Here is a 17,505-nt window from a genome sequence, read left to right as displayed (position 1 = left end):
TAAAAAAAGCACAATCCGCCTAACAACATCTACCTTTTTGCCAAATTTGGTATAATACTGTCTAGTGGTTAGGGTTGTAGGTTTGACAATGCATTCCTATGGAATTAACATTTTAATGCATCCTCAATGCACACCACTGCACGGATCACCCTATAACTTTCCATGACACACAAAATCTACTTTGACACAATTTTTGAAAAATGTTTTGAGGTTGCTTAAACAAAGCCAAAGTTATAGGTAAGTCGAAAAAATGCTTTTCCTCTGTGACTAGGCCCTAACTTTAACTACCTACTTATGACTGCCAGTAGGTAAAACACACACACAAACACGCACACACACACATATTTCACTCAATATATCAACTTTGAAAATACCACAAATATTACCAGAGCTGAATAACAACTTTTAACAATTTGGTGTTAAGCATTAAGAGGACTGACATTAATTATGAATAATTGTGTAGGGCCTGTGTAATAATATTCTTATAAACAACAATTGCCTATTTGTAAGTGAAAATAAATTGCATTTTCCTAATACAAATAGAAGTGCGAATGCAATTTTGCAGTACCACATTCCTTACTGGTAGAGCCCAATCTTGTGCTAAAATATGTAAATGCATGATGGGAATTGTTGTGCGGGATTCTGATTATTTAAAGGACAGATTACCTATAGGTTTTGACCCACACACCTCTATGCACATTGTCTCCTTCAAAACTCCACACAGAGGCTGTTTGTATTTTTCCTTTATTGTAGTTATGTTTTCATCCTTTTGATCCCCAGATGGCTGTTCGGTTCTTTGAAAATAAACAACATGCGTCAATCTACCAGAAATACATGTTACAAACACCAAAGGAGGTGCACAGCATAATCATTTCCTACTTAGAAAATAAGGTAGGAGGACTATTACCTATGAGTAAATTTGTTTGAACTTTTATGCAGTGTTTTAAACAAATGTGTGAATGCTTTTTTCTCCCCGTGTGGGGGAAATCTCAAAGCCACCAAACTAGAAGGGCAAATATTCTTTAAATTAACTAGTGCATATTTTGCCTAACTTGGGTTGCTAAAATAGTTTTTGATACAATACTTTAGACTGTAAAATGCTAGAAGAGATGCAGGAATTTGAGAAACCATTGCACATTTCTTGAAAAGTGGGTAGAACATGGGACAAATATGATGACATATGCATAGTCTTAGCCACTATCTAACAGGAGTTTTTTATTTTCTGAAAAAAATAATGGAATTAAAATGTCCTTCAGGAATTTTAGTTGGAATATAATTCAAGTTCTCAAAAGCCAGTAAGGTACCCATTAGGTATTTCAATTCAATTCTTTACTGAGTTTTTCCACGACTGCAAAAGAGTACAATATCATTAATTCACAGTCTGGTCACTGTACAAGGTGAGAAAACTAACAGCTATAATGCAAACCAACAACCAAGGGTCATACCAGGCCTCCCTAGGGGCACACAAATATGAAAATGAAACGAATTACATTAAACAGCAACATATGGATCTCTGAGAACAGATACAGGAGATGGGTGTCAATTAAACAGAAGGAGTAGCAACCCTGGGGGTCGAGGGACAGGCCCTTTCAGTGGGGAACAGAGATGAGGGCCAGTCCACCTTCAAACTAATCCAGGTCTAGCTTGCCTATGGTAGAAAATGGCAATGACCATTGGCCCCCAGTGGCAACCAGGTCAAGTCACAGGGAGCTCTGCCTCAGTACAAAAGGCAAAAAAAACCTCATCTGGCGAAGGTAAAAAGCAAATCAGAAAGAGTACTGGGGAGCCCCAGCAGAGGCAGGGGTGGTAAGTAGGGGGCCTGTATAGAAGAGGAAACAAAACTATGGGGCAGATTTATGAAGGCCTTGCGCCGCCGGTGCGTCATTTTTAACATGGGAAAAAGTGACGCACCGGCAGCGCAAGTCTGCCCCTATGTACTTTAAAGACTCCCCTGAATATGTGGGTGTGTAAGTGTGTCTCCTTTGTCTGTAGAGAAATAGCCCCTTACCTACTCAATTATTAGCAATTTAGCAATTAACTTATAAGGTGTACAATATATGCCATGTTGTAAATATTGTCCAACCAGGTCTGGAACTTGAGAGTCAATGTAGTTTTCCAGTGTCATAGGATCACAAGTTTGGCCAACCGTAATGCTTTGGAGAGCCTTAGGGCCTTTCACCATGTTGGGCCATGGAGGAGAGATAGGAAGTGTCATGCAAGAGCACCAGCCATGCTGTCAAAGGTCTATTCATCCATAGTTCCTTTTTCAGATGGTTCCATATCTGTAACCAAAAGGCCCGGTCACATTCCCATAAGATGTGGACTATATTACACATCTAGAAGCGAGAATCCACACTAAGGCAGGCACTGTGTAACCTCACTGGCCACTAGTGCCAGCTGTGGAGAATCTTTAAAAAATCACTTAAAACGTGCCTCCCATGATTCCTTATTATAATCCACAAGGAGGGTATCCAAATCGTCATGCAAGAATTGGGTATTGAGTTTCCCACTAAGCACGCTTTGCTGTGGATGTGGAGGAGAAGTAAGGGACCAGCAATGCAGCATACAATAGCACAATAGACCCACCAAAGTTGGACCCAGTGTGGATGTATTGAGTATTGATAATGTTAGGGAGGTCGATATGAATTTACCCCAAAACATTTGCTAGGGTGTGAGAGACTTGGTGATATCACCAAAGCTGGGAGAGCGGGGTCAAAAATGCCCATCTCAAGTCAGGAAACAGCTTTTTGGATCCATTAGAAACAAGATCATCAATGTGGCGAACACTGTGAGTCATTCAAATAGACCAGAATTCTTTTGGGTGTATGGGATTTATAGGCGCTCATATAGTGGTAAACACTATTATCCCTTCATAGATAAATTATTCTGGTGCATCCAAGATTTGGGAAGCGAACACCCTACTTCCCTAAATTCATTCAAAGATTGAAAAGCTACAAAACAGTGGTTTTTGGAGCACACAAGCACACATATAGAAACTTAGTCGTGTAAAAATCACTAGATACACAAAATGAATTATCTCAAAAATAAACAGAGGGGCTCTTGTAGTTCTGTTCTTTATTTTCTTCACATTCCAACCCCTTGTGCCAACGCGTTTCGCCGTGGTTGGGTTAACCTCTGGCTCCGTCAGGGCTGGAAATAACACAGAGTTTGCTTTTGTAATTCACAAGTCTGTTCCTTAAGTCTATCCTTCTATTTCCTTCAAGTATTTATTTCAGTATTCTGTGAGGCATTGTTTTGATTATTGATCCTTATAATGGGAGCAAGTTAGTTGTCAAGGGCCTTGTGGGGCTATCCCCGGTGTGAGCAGTAATCTGTAAGGTCATGGTCCTCGCAGGGGACTATTTTCACATCTGCAAAATTTTGGTAAACTAAAGGGGTGCAGAGGAAGTGGTCAATGCATATTCGGATATTGTTGGGGCAGGAGGTAAAGGTATAATCTCTAGCTCAGGGCTGCAAGAGTCTCAAGGGTCACGGAAAGCATTGTCCTGAAAATGGTCTTGCAATGCATGCTTATCATAGTCATGATGTATGTCTGATCTGCCTGATCTGCCCAGAAGAGGGCCAAGTGTCACATTCCAGTCTCCTGCAATGATGACTCTAGAAGCACCAAAGGATGTTAGTAGCTTCCCTATTCACAGAAGAAACTCAGTCTTCAACATCACTATGGCATATGACAAGCCCACCATAACATACACCCCCTTTCTTGACAGTTTTGTAAAAGCCTAGCTGCCTTCGGTGTCTACCCATGTTTGGAGGAGTCTGTACAGGAGTTGTTTATCTAGCAGTATGGCAATGCCCTATTTTCTAGGTGGCCTACTCGTCTCAGCCTTCCCTTACAATTTGGGCAGGATGCTAGCGTGTATTCCCCAGCCCACCCAGTCTCTCTGAAGTTTGCTGCTATCTGCTCGGAAGAGGTTTCCTGAAGAGGTGTGATATCAGGTTTTGATGGTCCAAAATGGTGAGGATGTTGTTCTATTTGATAAAGTGCGTCAAGTCATGCACAGTGAGCGAAAATACTTTCAAGACTTTTTGTGGTGGGGTGTACCATGATGTTAAAAGTAGCTGTAGGGCCACAATAGCAAAGCTCGGTGGAGAGGTCAACTAGCAAGCCATGGGCTCCAGAAGTAAGGGTTACAAAGGTGGGTTGGATCAGTTAGGAATCACTAGGGGGAGTTATGGTGCAGGTGAGCGTGTGGTAGTACTGATGGATATCAGGGTCACCCAGTGATAGTTGAGAGGCTTGCATCTGGAGTAGGGATAGGTTACAGGGCCGTAATTGGACCTCCGATAGAACCAAAGCTTGAACCATTTAGAGAGGCACGAGAGAGGAAGTACCGGTAAAGAGAGAGCATGGAAGTCACCAAAAAGTGACTCAGTTTAGTCCACAGGTTGAAAAGCAACATGCTTGCAGGAGAAGCAGTAAGGTAGGAGATTCAGCCTAGGAGAGTTGGAGTGGAAATAGATTCTGTGAATAGGACATGATACATTAGGACCCACCGGGTCAACAATTAAATTTGAAACATTCAACACTGGTACATGCAGTCTAACACCCCCGAAATCAACAACATCAATGAACCAGGAACACTATATCAGATGGTCCTGAAAAACCCCACCACAGTGCAGGATAATAATGGATGGGGAGTGGGAGGGAGGATAAGGGAGTACACATTGATATAACGAACTCAAATATACATTACGAAGCTAGCACCACTGGACACTGCTGGAGATGATGGCCACACCAGATTTAAGAGGTGATCTTGATTTATCTCTTGTATGGTAAGTCTTTACAGATCATCGTTGCGCAATTTTAGTCCGGTTCTGGGTGCTTCAGTTCCAAAGTTTAAGTTGTATTCCACTGGGTTTTGGCTGTTGAGTTGGGGCAGGGAGTTCCAGTTGACCACAGAGGGTGCTGCTTCCATGTTGGCATTGTCCAAGGCATCCAGACATCATTTGAGGCCTTTCGGCTCATGATATTTGGGCGATCCATCTGAAAATATGATGATCATGGTCGTGGGTTCCAATCGGACATATTTAATGTCCTTCTTGAGAGGAGGGTGGAGACCCAAGAACAACTTCCTTCTGTTAGACGATAGTAGGTGCAGAAAAATCCACTATGACCAGGGTTTAAGAATTGTCGCATCAGTAGAGACCATGTTTTTTTGGCTTCCTAAAGAGTTTTTTTAGCATGCTGATGCCTCCCATATTATCAATCAAAAACAGGGGGAGAAGGAGGATTGGACTAAGTTCACCCTCCTATGTGTTCAAAGTGTAGCAAAAAAATCAGTGGATGACGGATCATAAAGAACCTAGCCAAGGTCAAACGGGTGGTTCACCAATTGGGTGGAAACCAACCTCTGTTAGCCGAAAGAAACATTACTTTTCTTGAGTCCCCTCACTCACCCAGTGTTGACCCTAGGTGACATGCTTCATTATTGGGGCCATCCCAAGCATCTACCGCTTGGGGCGTGTTGTGACTTGTGGAGTTATGTAGGAGCACTTATTTTGTGAGGATATGTGTGGTGCAGTGTGAGGGGAGTGGTGTAAGTAATATTTAAAAATGCACCTAACTAGTGAGCCAAAGTTTTATTCCTACTCCCAGTTGGCAGTGCAGGGGCTGGGGTGATTCCTTGGTCAGTGCAGTGGCCAGGGCTGTATTTGCCTTAGTATGAGAAAGTCATCCTTTTTTCCCTGATCAACCAAAGTTTTTGACTGCAATTGATGTTAACTGGTAAGTGCTCTGATTAAAAAGGGATATGGTAGTTGGCTATAATTATAATTGGCAATGACAGACACCTGTAAGTCTGTAGTCTATAATAGGGCCCATTGAAACTTTTGTTGCTTATGACCTGTCCAATGTAGTGACGAGACGGCCGTCACACGTGTCCTGCTTCCCTGGTGGGACTCGTGGTACCAAGGTACACCGTGCTATCCCTTTACCGTCCAAGTGCCCAAGTGCCCAAGTGCTTACAGCTGCTGCTGCAGGGGAAGGTGCTGTCATCGCGCTATAAAGTGCCACCTTCACCCACGCAGCGCGGGCCCATTTTAAACTTTTGTTGCTGGAGACCTGTCCTGTGTAGTGACAAAACGCCCGTCACACGCATCCTGCTTCGCTTCCCTGATGGGACTCGTGGTCTCATGGTACACCGCGCTACTCCTGCTACCATCCAAGTGCCCAAGTGCTTACAGCTTCTGCTGCAGGGGGAGGCGCTGTCATCACGCTATAAAGCGCCGCCTTCCCCCACGCAACGCGGAACGCGCGCGGGCGGCGCCAGGAGAAGCCCGGGACAAGGGCGGGACCGTCTAAGGCTGTCGTAAGCTGGAGGAGGTTGGGTTGGGTCATTCCCCTTTCATCCAAGACTGTTTGAAACATCAAGACAACTAAGGACTTGGTTACTGAAATTTAGTACAATTTATATCTTTTTGTCGCACTTATAACAGCTAAATGAAAAATTGGGCAGAGGGTGGGGGGTGGTGTGGTTAGAACCCTGGATGCTTTTTTAAACTGAGCCGAATCCATTTTACAGCATGAAATAATCTTAACGGAAAAAAGACTATCTTTGGGTATGCCTATGGGGCAAAAAAGGTCATCCCTTAGGGTTATTAGTAAGGCAAAATCCCCAGTAGTAGTCTCACACCCCTTAGTTTATACCGGTACAGAGCAACAGGATCCAGGGCTGGGTAGCATTGATATTATCGATTTAAACCCTGATACTGTCAGGAAAACTTGAGCATGGATTATAATTCCAGGAAAAAACATGTTAAATGCAGAAAGAATCATGCTTGTGCAGAAATGTGCTTGGAGGTAGCAATGCTTATTTGGTATTTGTACAAGTGCAACGTTTTTTCCAACAGGTTGAAGGGTGCTCATGCATATTCATGAGGGAAGCACGTTGAGCAGGTGTGCTCAACCGATATTTCCCACACGTGTAAAAAGCCTATAAAAGGCTTGCCGGTACCTAAACAAACGCTTCGCTTCTCAGCTTCAGCGCCTCTTAGGAGCCTCCAGGACCCGTCACCCAGCACCCGGCCCCGCCCGCTCTCCAGATGGCAGCGCGACTTGCCTGACTCGCCTGCTCCCCTTCTCGGACCAGAGCAACCCCGAAGGAGTTTCCCGATCATCGGAGAGACCTGGCTGCTTCCTCGAACTCCGTCAAGCAGCGTACCAGTGGTTCCAGTCATTTCCGGTTTTCGAGCGCGTTTCCGAGTCGGAACTCGTTCCTGGTGGGACCCGCTCCTCTCTTCCGGTCGCAGGGCATTGACTTCCTACCCTCACTCGGATTGAAGTAAGACTATTCCGTTTATTGAAAACTTACCAAACAAACCTTGGCAAATGTAAAAACGAAGCTTTGGCAATAGCAATGAAAAATTAAAAAAGCGAATCTTGACAAATGCTAAAAGAAAAAGGATTTTCTCTAGATGAACATTGTAGCTGATTGTGTGGACATTGTAACTGATTGTTAAACTTGCATAACTAAAGAAACAAACTGTATGTACACATAGTGGTAATGCAGTGACTTAAACTGCATAAGAACTAAACGTGAGATTGTAACCAAGGGATGGTTAATCACAATAGTTGTTAGGGGGCCAGTATTTGTTCTTTTGTTTCTCTTCACAGAACCCCCAATTATTGAAGCACACGAAACAGTGTAAGGTAAGACAAGGTTGCATGTTGAGTGCAGTTTATAGTTTTACTAACCAGTTCACTGAATTGTTGGCAAGCAGTTAAACCAAGCAATTGTTTACTCAGTGTGTTATGTTTTAAAGGTGCTATAAGACCTAAGCAGTTCGGAGAATTCTAGATGATGTACATTTACTAGCATGAGAAGCACAGGATTGGGGCTTTCTAAAAGTTGGTATGTACCTAAGCTTCTTAATGTAAATGTTGAAGGAAACTGTCGATTTATAAGAAACCCAAAGTGATTGGTGTAAACCTTTAATGCAGCACTGTAATCTGAGAATCAAGACTACAAGAGAAAGTCCAGAGTGCTTTAAACCAGAGAGAGACACCCATCTCCCAGAAGAGATCCAGTGTTGTTTGTCTCTCTCTTTCGCTTTCCTTACCCCCATCCACTACCCCTTCCCGTCCCCCACTTCCCTGTCCCTTTGGGGGTCAGCAGGTTGTGCCAAGAGTTTTTAAATCTTTGTCACATTTGCTGGTTCCTGAAGGTATTGGGACTAGTCAACTACAAGACGGAAGAAACCTGGACTCCTGAGGTGGCGTCTCTGACAGAAAGCGAAGCCACAACTGTTCATATTCCCTCTTGTAATTGACTATTCTCATGGAAGGCATGGATGTTACTCAGCTGGTAGATTTAGTAAGAAAGATGAATGACGAGATACAGGATTTAAGGCTAGAAAATCAATCCCTTAGACAAGAATTAGATCACACCAGAGAAGGCTTCACTTCTTGGAGAGACAAAGAGGAGCCAAAAAAGCCAATTCTAACACCTCCCAAATTCGGGGTCCCTTTCCAGAATCCAACACCTAGTATAGGAATAGGTCAAGGGCAACCAGCTCAAATCACAGTAGTCTCTCCACAGCCTGTTCCTTTAGCTAATCCCGAGCGCTTTTCTGGCGACAGCTCTCACTTCGCAACCTTTATGAGTCAGTGTCAGTTACACTTTTTATGTAAACCTCAAGTGTTCGCTTCAGACACCTCTAAGGTAGCTTTCATTATTTCTTATTTAGGAGGTGTAGCAGCCAACTGGGCCATGCCTTTGGTGGACAAGAATGATCCATTACTACACAACCTAACACAGTTCAGAACAGCCATGTCTAGGTTATTTGCCAAGCACGTCTTTTTGCAAGCATCTGACAATGAGTTATTGAATCTTCGCCAGGGCTCTCGAGACCTGATTTCTTACGTGACCACTTTTAATCGATTGTTAGCTGAAACCCAGTGGCCAGAAGATAAAAGGATATCCTTGTTTTATCGGGGTCTTAGGGAGGAATTGAAGGACTCTTTGGCTCATATTGTAGATCTCCCTGATGACTTCACAGAATTTCAAGATCTCGTAGTTAAGTTAGACCACAGACTGGGTGAGAGGAGAACAGAAAGACCTAAGTCAGATTTTAGGGCCCTGCACTTCAAGTCTGATAGGAAAAGTGCAGAGGTAGATAAGAATGTTCAAGTAGAACCAATGCAGATAGGGGGAATTAAAGGACCTTTGTCGCAAGAGGAAAAAGATAGGAGAAGGAAGGCAAACCTATGTCTTTATTGTGGGAAATCTGGTCATTTCGCCAAAGAGTGTCCGATTCGACCAGTTAAAAAAAAGCTCCTGGCTACAATTTAGGATCCTCATTTGGAGTCGGAAACTAGGTTTCTCGAGGGAAAAAGAGACCGATCCCTCGGGAAGTAAGACTATGGAGGTCTCAAGATATGTTACTAGTATAGCCAATCACATACCCCGTCATTTCACAATAAGGTTGGTTTTGGTCTTGGCAAATCAACAGAGGCATAGTATTCCTGTTTTGATCGATTCTGGTGCCACAGGAAACTTTTTTGATTTAGAATTCGCTAAAAGGTTAAATCTAACTAAAATCCCAAAAAAGGAACCTGAACCCGTGCGCGCAGTAGATGGTTCAGCCCTTTCATCTGGTTTGATCAGATTTCACACTCCTCCTCTACTTCTTCTATCGGATAATGGCCATACTGAATTAACAGTTTTTGACCTAATTGACACTCCCGCTTTTGGAGTTATCTTAGGCATCCCATGGTTAGAACTTTACAACCCAAAAATTGATTGGGTGAAGCGTACTGTAACTTTGGATTCTTTACATTGCAAAAAACATTGTTATCAGGAGAATAGAGACCCCAACCTACCCCTTGTCTGTGCTGTTACGCAATCAGACTCGGTGGAATTACCAACCGAATTTCAAGACTTTTCGGATGTCTTTGATCCTGTAAAAGCAACTAAGTTGCCCCCCACAGGGTTTACGACTGCAGAATCGATTTGATCCCAGGGGCAGTGTTACCCTGTAGTCGAGTCTATGCCCTCACAGAGCCGGAAAATCAATATCTACGTTCCTACCTAGATGAGTTGTTGGAATTAGGCTTTATTAGACACTCAACCTCGCCAGTCTCATCCCCTCTATTTTTTGTTGCAAAAAAGACTGGTGATTTGAGGGCCTGCATCGACTATCGTGCAATCAATAAATCCACTGTAAAAAATCGATATCCACTCCCGTTGATTCCTGTGCTGTTAAATCAAGTCAAAGGGTCAACAATTTACACCAAATTAGATCTTCGTGGGGCATACCATTTGATCAGAGTCAAAGAAGGCGACGAATGGAAGACTGCCTTTCGTACTAAATTCGGCCTGTTCGAATATACAGTGATGCCTTTTGGTCTCTGCAACGCCCCGGCAGCCTTCCAGTACTTCATAAATGAGGTGTTGCATGAACTACTAGACGTTTGCGTCATTGTATATATCGACGATATTCTAATTTTTTCCAAAACTCCAGAGGAGCATGTTTCACATGTTAAATCAGTTTTACAGAAGCTTCGAGATAACTCACTGTTTGTGAAACTTGAGAAATGTGTTTTTAACACAACAAAAGTGGAATTCCTAGGTTACTGGTTGTCCCCCGAAGGTATAGTCATGGACCCTAAAAAAGTAAAAGCAATTTTGGATTGGCCAACTCCTACTTCTATCAAAGAGGTACAAAGAATTCTGGGGTTTGCAAATTTCTATAGGAGATTCATCTCGAAGTTTTCTGAAATCGTGGTACCCATAACCAGTCTTCTACAAAAAGGAAAGAAATTCCTTTGGAATGAAAAAGCCGAACAAGCCTTTGACCTTCTGAAAAAAGCTTTCACGTCTGCTCCAATCTTAACACACCCAGACCCGGACAGGCCCTTCTTTGTGGAAGCAGACGCTTCTCAAACCGCAATTGGGGGAGTCTTGCTTCAGAAGGTTGCTGATTCAGGAAGTTTCCATCCTATAGCTTTCTTTTCCAGGAAACTGTTGCCGGCGGAACAGAATTACACGATTGCTGAACGGGAACTTTTGGCAATCAAGGCTGTCTTTCAGGAATGGAGACACCACCTTCTAGGGGCCAAACACACTATAACTATATTCTCAGATCACAAGAATTTACAGTTTTACTCAACAGTGAAGGCATTCACACCACGACAGATGAGGTGGTTGCAATTCTTTAGCGAATTCGACTTCATAATCACTTACAGGCCTGGGACAAAACAATTGTTGTCTGATACTCTTTCACGTTTAGTTTGCGAAAAAGACAAGAAAACTAGAGAAGGGGATCAGAGCATAATACCAGTAGAAAAAATTTGTGCAGAAACCACTCAGTTAGACTTTCTATCTTTACTCAAGGATCAACACAAAGATTTGGATCCAAAAGATTGGCTTGCACTAAAACAGACTTCAGTAATAGATGGTATATTCTATTTTAAGAACAAGGTATTCCTTCCAAAAGAAGATTTAAGAAAACAAGTGATTAAGTGGAACCATGATTTGGCTATGGCCGCTCATCCTGGAATTAACAAGACCACGGAATTGTGCCAAAGGCACTTTTGGTGGAAAGGTATGAAATCTGATATCCAGCAGTATGTCCAGACTTGTCCGGTGTGTGCCCGACAAAAGCCGTCACACTCACTTCCGGTTGGCTTGTTGCAACCAATGGAAATACCACCTACACCCTGGCATACTATTAGTTTAGACTTTGTAACAGAATTACCAACATCGTCAGGGATGACTACCATTTTAGTAGTAGTGGATTTGTTGTCTAAAATGGGTCACTTTATTCCACTACCTAAACTACCATCTTCAGTAGAGTTCAGTAAGGTGTTTATAGCTAATATTGTGAAATTACATGGTCTTCCGCAAAAAATAATTTCTGACAGAGGGCCAAAATTCCTGTCTAATTTTTGGAAACAATTGAGTAGTCACCTAGGGATTGACTTTGTCATCAGCTTTCCACCCTCAAACTGATGGGCAGACCGAGAAAGTTAATCAATACCTGGAACAAAGTTTGCGTTGCCTAACCACCACTTTAACTACAGAATGGGTAGATGCTCTGCCTTTAGCGGAATTCACTTATAATAACACAATACACTCAGCCCTAGGTTGTTCCCCGTTTTATTTTCTTACTGGCCAACATCCTAGAACTCTGCCTGTAATTTTCCCTGAGAAACAGAACAGTATGCCAGCAGTTGCAGAAAGGCTAATTAGTTTACGCAAATTTCAGGAGAACGTAAAACTAACCTTAACTAAACAAAAAGAAAAGATGAAGCATTATGCTGATCGACACAGAACGCCTGCCCCAACTTATAAACCTGGGGATCAGGTCTGGCTATCGACCAAGAACATACAGATTGAGGGACCTAAAAAGTTAAAACCAAGATTCATTGGCCCGTTTTCCATAGACAGTATAATAAACCCAGTTTCAGTAAAACTGATCCTTCCCCAAGACTATAAGATTCATCCAGTATTCCATGTGTCCCTGATTAAACCCGTGCAGCCTAACACCCGCCCAGATGCTCCTCCCCCTCCTCTTATAATAGGAGATCATGTTGAGTACGAGGTCAGAAAAATACTAGACTCAAAAAGATTTAGGGGACGTTTGTACTATTTAATTGACTGGAAGGGCTATGATAGTGCAGAAAGATCCTGGGAACCTGAGAGCAATGTTCACGCCCCCCGCTTGGTCCGCTCTTTTCACGCATTGAATCCCAGCAAACCACGACCTCTGAGAAGGCCTTTGGGGGGGGGGAACTGTCAGGAAAACTTGAGCATGGATTATAATTCCAGGAAAAAACATGTTAAATGCAGAAAGAATCATGCTTGTGCAGAAATGTGCTTGGAGGTAGCAATGCTTATTTGGTATTTGTACAAGTGCAACGTTTTTTCCAACAGGTTGAAGGGTGCTCATGCATATTCATGAGGGAAGCACGTTGAGCAGGTGTGCTCAACCGATATTTCCCACACGTGTAAAAAGCCTATAAAAGGCTTGCCGGTTCCTAAACAAACGCTTCGCTTCTCAGCTTCAGCGCCTCTTAGGAGCCTCCAGGACCCGTCACCCAGCACCCGGCCCCGCCCGCTCTCCAGATGGCAGCGCGACTTGCCTGACTCGCCTGCTCCCCTTCTCGGACCAGAGCAACCCCGAAAGAGTTTCCCGATCATCGGAGAGACCTGGCTGCTTCCTCGAACTCCGTCAAGCAGCGTACCAGTGGTTCCAGTCATTTCCGGTTTTCGAGCGCGTTTCCGAGTCGGAACTCGTTCCTGGTGGGACCCGATCCTCTCTTCCGGTCGCAGGGCATTGACTTCCTACCCTCACTCGGATTGAAGTAAGACTATTCCGTTTATTGAAAACTTACCAAACAAACCTTGGCAAATGTAAAAACAAAGCTTTGGCAATAGCAATGAAAAATTAAAAAAGCGAATCTTGACAAATGCTGAAAGAAAAAGGATTTTCTCTAGATGAACATTGTAGCTGATTATGTGGACATTGTAACTGATTGTTAAACTTGCATAACTAAAGAAACGAACTGTATGTACACATAGAGGTAATGCAGTAACTTAAACTGCATAAGAACTACGTGAGATTGTAACCAAGGGATGGTTAATCACAATAGTTGTTAGGGGGCCAGTATTTGTTCTTTTGTTTCTCTTCACAGAACCCCCAATTATTGAAGCACACGAAACAGTGTAAGGTAAGACAAGGTTGCATGTTGAGTGCAGTTTATAGTTTTACTAACCAGTTCACTGAATTGTTGGCAAGCAGTTAAACCAAGCAATTGTTTACTCAGTGTGTTATGTTTTAAAGGTGCTATAAGACCTAAGCAGTTCGGAGAATTCTAGATGATGTACATTTACTAGCATGAGAAGCACAGGATTGGGGCTTTCTAAAAGTTGGTATGTACCTAAGCTTCTTAATGTAAATGTTGAAGGAAACTGTCGATTTATAAGAAACCCAAAGTGATTGGTGTAAACCTTTAATGCAGCACTGTAATCTGAGAATCAAGACTACAAGAGAAAGTCCAGAGTGCTTCAAACCAGAGAGAGACACCCATCTCCCAGAAGAGATCCAGGGTTGTTTGTCTCTCTCTTTCGCTTTCCTTACCCCCATCCACTACCCCTTCCCGTCCCCCACTTCCCTGTCCCTTTGGGGGTCAGCAGGTTGTGCCAAGAGTTTTTAAATCCTTGTCACATTTGCTGGTTCCTGAAGGTATTGGGACTAGTCAACTACAAGACGGAAGAAACCTGGACTCCTGAGGTGGCGTCTCTGACAGATACAGTTGACGATACAAATCTAGGTATCCATAGTGACCAGGCTCCTGATCAGCCACCAAAACTAACGGATACCTCGTTTATAGCCCCATTGAGTCCAACAACAATAACTCTAAATGTCTCATAGCTATCTAATATTCCCACTATCTCTTCGATTGATGTGAATGAAGACGTTAATTGTATAACTAGCCCTGCTTTGTCCTCAAGGTTGCATAAACATAGGCCAGTATCGGGGAACAAGGGTCAAGATTACCGGTCTAAAATGAAAGCTAACCTCCCTCCACGGAATACTAACTCTAGGAAAACTGGGGGAGCAATACAAATGAATAAATCAAATTGTAAGATGGTGACCAAAATAGTACTAAGAAAATCAGTAAGTACACAAACCGTATCTGATTAAGTATCACACACCCCCTGGTTGGAAGAAACAATTGGGAAGCTAGAGAATAATAGAAATCTATCCTTGGAAGTTGTGATCAAGGAGAGAATGGACAAAGTAGAATATTGCATGAGAGCAAGCCTTTGTTAGCTGGACAATAAGATAGAGCAGTTTGTGTAAATTAATGGGGAATGCTGGAAGGGGTAATGTCTCTACTCACTTAACCGCCCATGTGGGCGGGGGTTTTGCTCCACCCCAAATAAAATTGTATGGGTATGCTGGTACTCTCCCTGATAAAGACATAAGGGAAAGGATAGATACTGGGCAGAGAGATGAAAGTTTGATAAGATCAAATAACACCATACAGCAGATAGAAGGATACATTGAGGGTGGGCAACAGGGTACTCATGTTACTGAGGGGAGCCTTGCTAGAAGACCGCAAACACAAATAGCCCCCGAAGGTTCCAACATCCACCCTGATAAGACAGCACTACACAGCTCAAAAGGAACTGATTTAATACCTAATACTGACGTCCTACAGCTACCACCAGCATTTTCCCCATATGTGGTAGTATTAACTGGAGTCCTGACCATAAAAAGAGAACAACTTACAAAATAAAACAGTGGATTGGCTTACAAAATTCAAACGATTTCATCCAGCAAATATTGGCGATATATTGATGGTTCATAGAGTTGGGTGATTCTTCGAAGAATATTAGAGGAGACTGTGCAGTGATAAATTTTAGACGCCCGCAGCTAGCTAGGAGAATATTAGAACTTCGGGAAGAGACCCTCCCCCAGAGTATGTGCATCAGTACCCTTCCACTGGGCTATTTCTATAAGCCAGTTCCTGGAGATAACTGCAGGAGGCTGGTATCTCATGTCCCACTAGCAAATAGATTTGATGGTCAATTGTTATTGGAAGATCTAGACTGACTAAGTAGTGTAAGTGTTCCTGCAACCTCCATTGTTAATTATTGTAAGGTATTACACCACTCTCAAAATGGGCAGATAACACCTATTCTGCAGGGGACAAATGAACCAGCCAGAGGGCGGGGATTAGAAGCCGTGATGCTGCCACAAATACGTAGCTCAGAATCACAAATAGGTCATACGGAAGTTACTAATGTATCAATAAGTTCGCATGTGCATGTGGATTCTGAATTAATCAGAATAAGTAGGAATCTGGATATGAAGCTTACCTGATGGAATATAGCAGGTCTCAAGAAGAATTTACTGGATATGATATGGAATGATTACATAGAGCAGAGTGATATAATCCTCATACAAGAGAACTGGTCATTGGAAATCCCTCACAGACTGGGTTTTAAAACCTTCAGTGTGAATGCTAACCCCTCTGTTAGAAGGAGACCATCAGGGGGCTTGGTAATGTGGATAAGGATTACCCTTAAAATTGATATTATTCCACTGTATATCCAGTCCCAGGATCTGCTGGGTGTAAAGATTGTTACACAAGATAATAAGGATTTATATTTAATTAATGTCTATAAATGGCCAAGTGCATCCAACAAAGAATCGCTTACAATAGAAAAACGTGACTCTTTCTTAGACACAATAGAGCCAATGTAACGGATAATTGTTGGTGGTGATTTTAATTGCAAGTTCGAACCGATGTTGGGTTTCGATAATCTATTTGCAGAGCAAGATATGGCGAATAACATTCCGGCTATAGACAGCAGTGGGGAGGTAAAGTGTACTGTTGTAGTGGTGCAAATCCTACAACTTACTGTAGGATATGATCTGAGGGCATGCAACGGGCGTCTGCCGTCAGTTAGACCTACGGCATTCACATTTTGTAGAGGTAGCTCTCAGAGCCAGTTAGATTTTATATTTCTTTCAATAAGTTTGTGGCATATTGCCATTGATTTAAAAATTTACCCCAGAATGGAGAGCATTCACTTCCCATTACAACTGACATTAGAATCCCAGCTTCTTAAGGCTACCACAGCTGGGAATGATGGGAATGATTTAGCTGCCTGTGATCTCCTAACAAATAATAATAGACAAGCCCTAAAATGGCCTTATATTCTAGCTAAAGATGCAGTGATGATACATATTTATAATACCTTTGCTGACATTGTTACACCATTCCAAGACCTCATAATAGGGGAACGCCGTGTACTGGATATGCATTATAATTTGGTGGATGCAGTGACCCCGCTTTTAAGTAAAACCTATAAAGAGAAAAATGGAGGAAGGAACAACCAAGGTGAGGTAGGAAACCCCTGGTATAACAAAGATTGCAGACTAGCTAAGACCACCCTAATTCAGGCAATTAAACGCAAGAATATACTAGAAATAGGGGAGAGAAGGCATAATTATAATAGAATGCTTGTGGAAACAAAAAAAGCCTGGGATGATGTGATATGAACTGACTTAATCATTGCAGCAAAGTCCAAAGACCAGCCGCCTTCTGGAGTCTAATATCGAGGGGAAATAAGACAGGAAGGAATGCTAAAGAACTTTTTCTAGACAAAAATACTTGGTTGGAACATTTTTCTCGGCTGTATTCTGATAATATTTGGGAATCGCCTACAGCAGAAAAAGAATTGGAAATTGCAGCAAAGGTTGTTGATATGCACTTCAGTTTTGAAGAGACAATAAAAGTGATTCAGGGCATCAAACCAGGGAAAGCCCCTGGGCCTGACAAAATTGCAGGAGATTTACTGAAGCATGATATTGAAGTCTAGGGACCGTATATACATTTTTTATGTAATTCAATGGTAGCAGGTACACCAATTCCTGATACATGGAAAGGGGCAGAGATTGTGACAATTTTTAAAAAAGGTAATCGCTATGTTCCGGCAAATTATTGCCCATTTAGTTTAATTG

At 42.6% G+C, this 17,505-nt stretch overlaps 1 protein-coding gene across 1 annotated transcript in view; it reads left to right on the top strand.

The window, feature by feature from the left end:
- Window positions 1-780: 780 nt before the first annotated feature.
- Window positions 781-17,505, top strand: part of LOC147701313 (putative methyltransferase DDB_G0268948) — a 284,191-nt gene continuing 267,466 nt past the window's right edge. Inside the window, exon 1 of the mRNA XM_086928624.1 lies at window positions 781-891. Within this exon, the coding sequence (XP_086784750.1) occupies window positions 781-891 (111 nt within the window). The remainder of the gene's footprint in view (window positions 892-17,505) is intronic.

Source organism: Lissotriton vulgaris, chromosome 7, assembly GCF_964263255.1.
Source record: "Lissotriton vulgaris chromosome 7, aLisVul1.2, whole genome shotgun sequence".
NCBI classification, from domain to species: domain Eukaryota; kingdom Metazoa; phylum Chordata; class Amphibia; order Caudata; family Salamandridae; genus Lissotriton; species Lissotriton vulgaris.
This window is presented reverse-complemented; position numbering and strand designations above follow the sequence as displayed.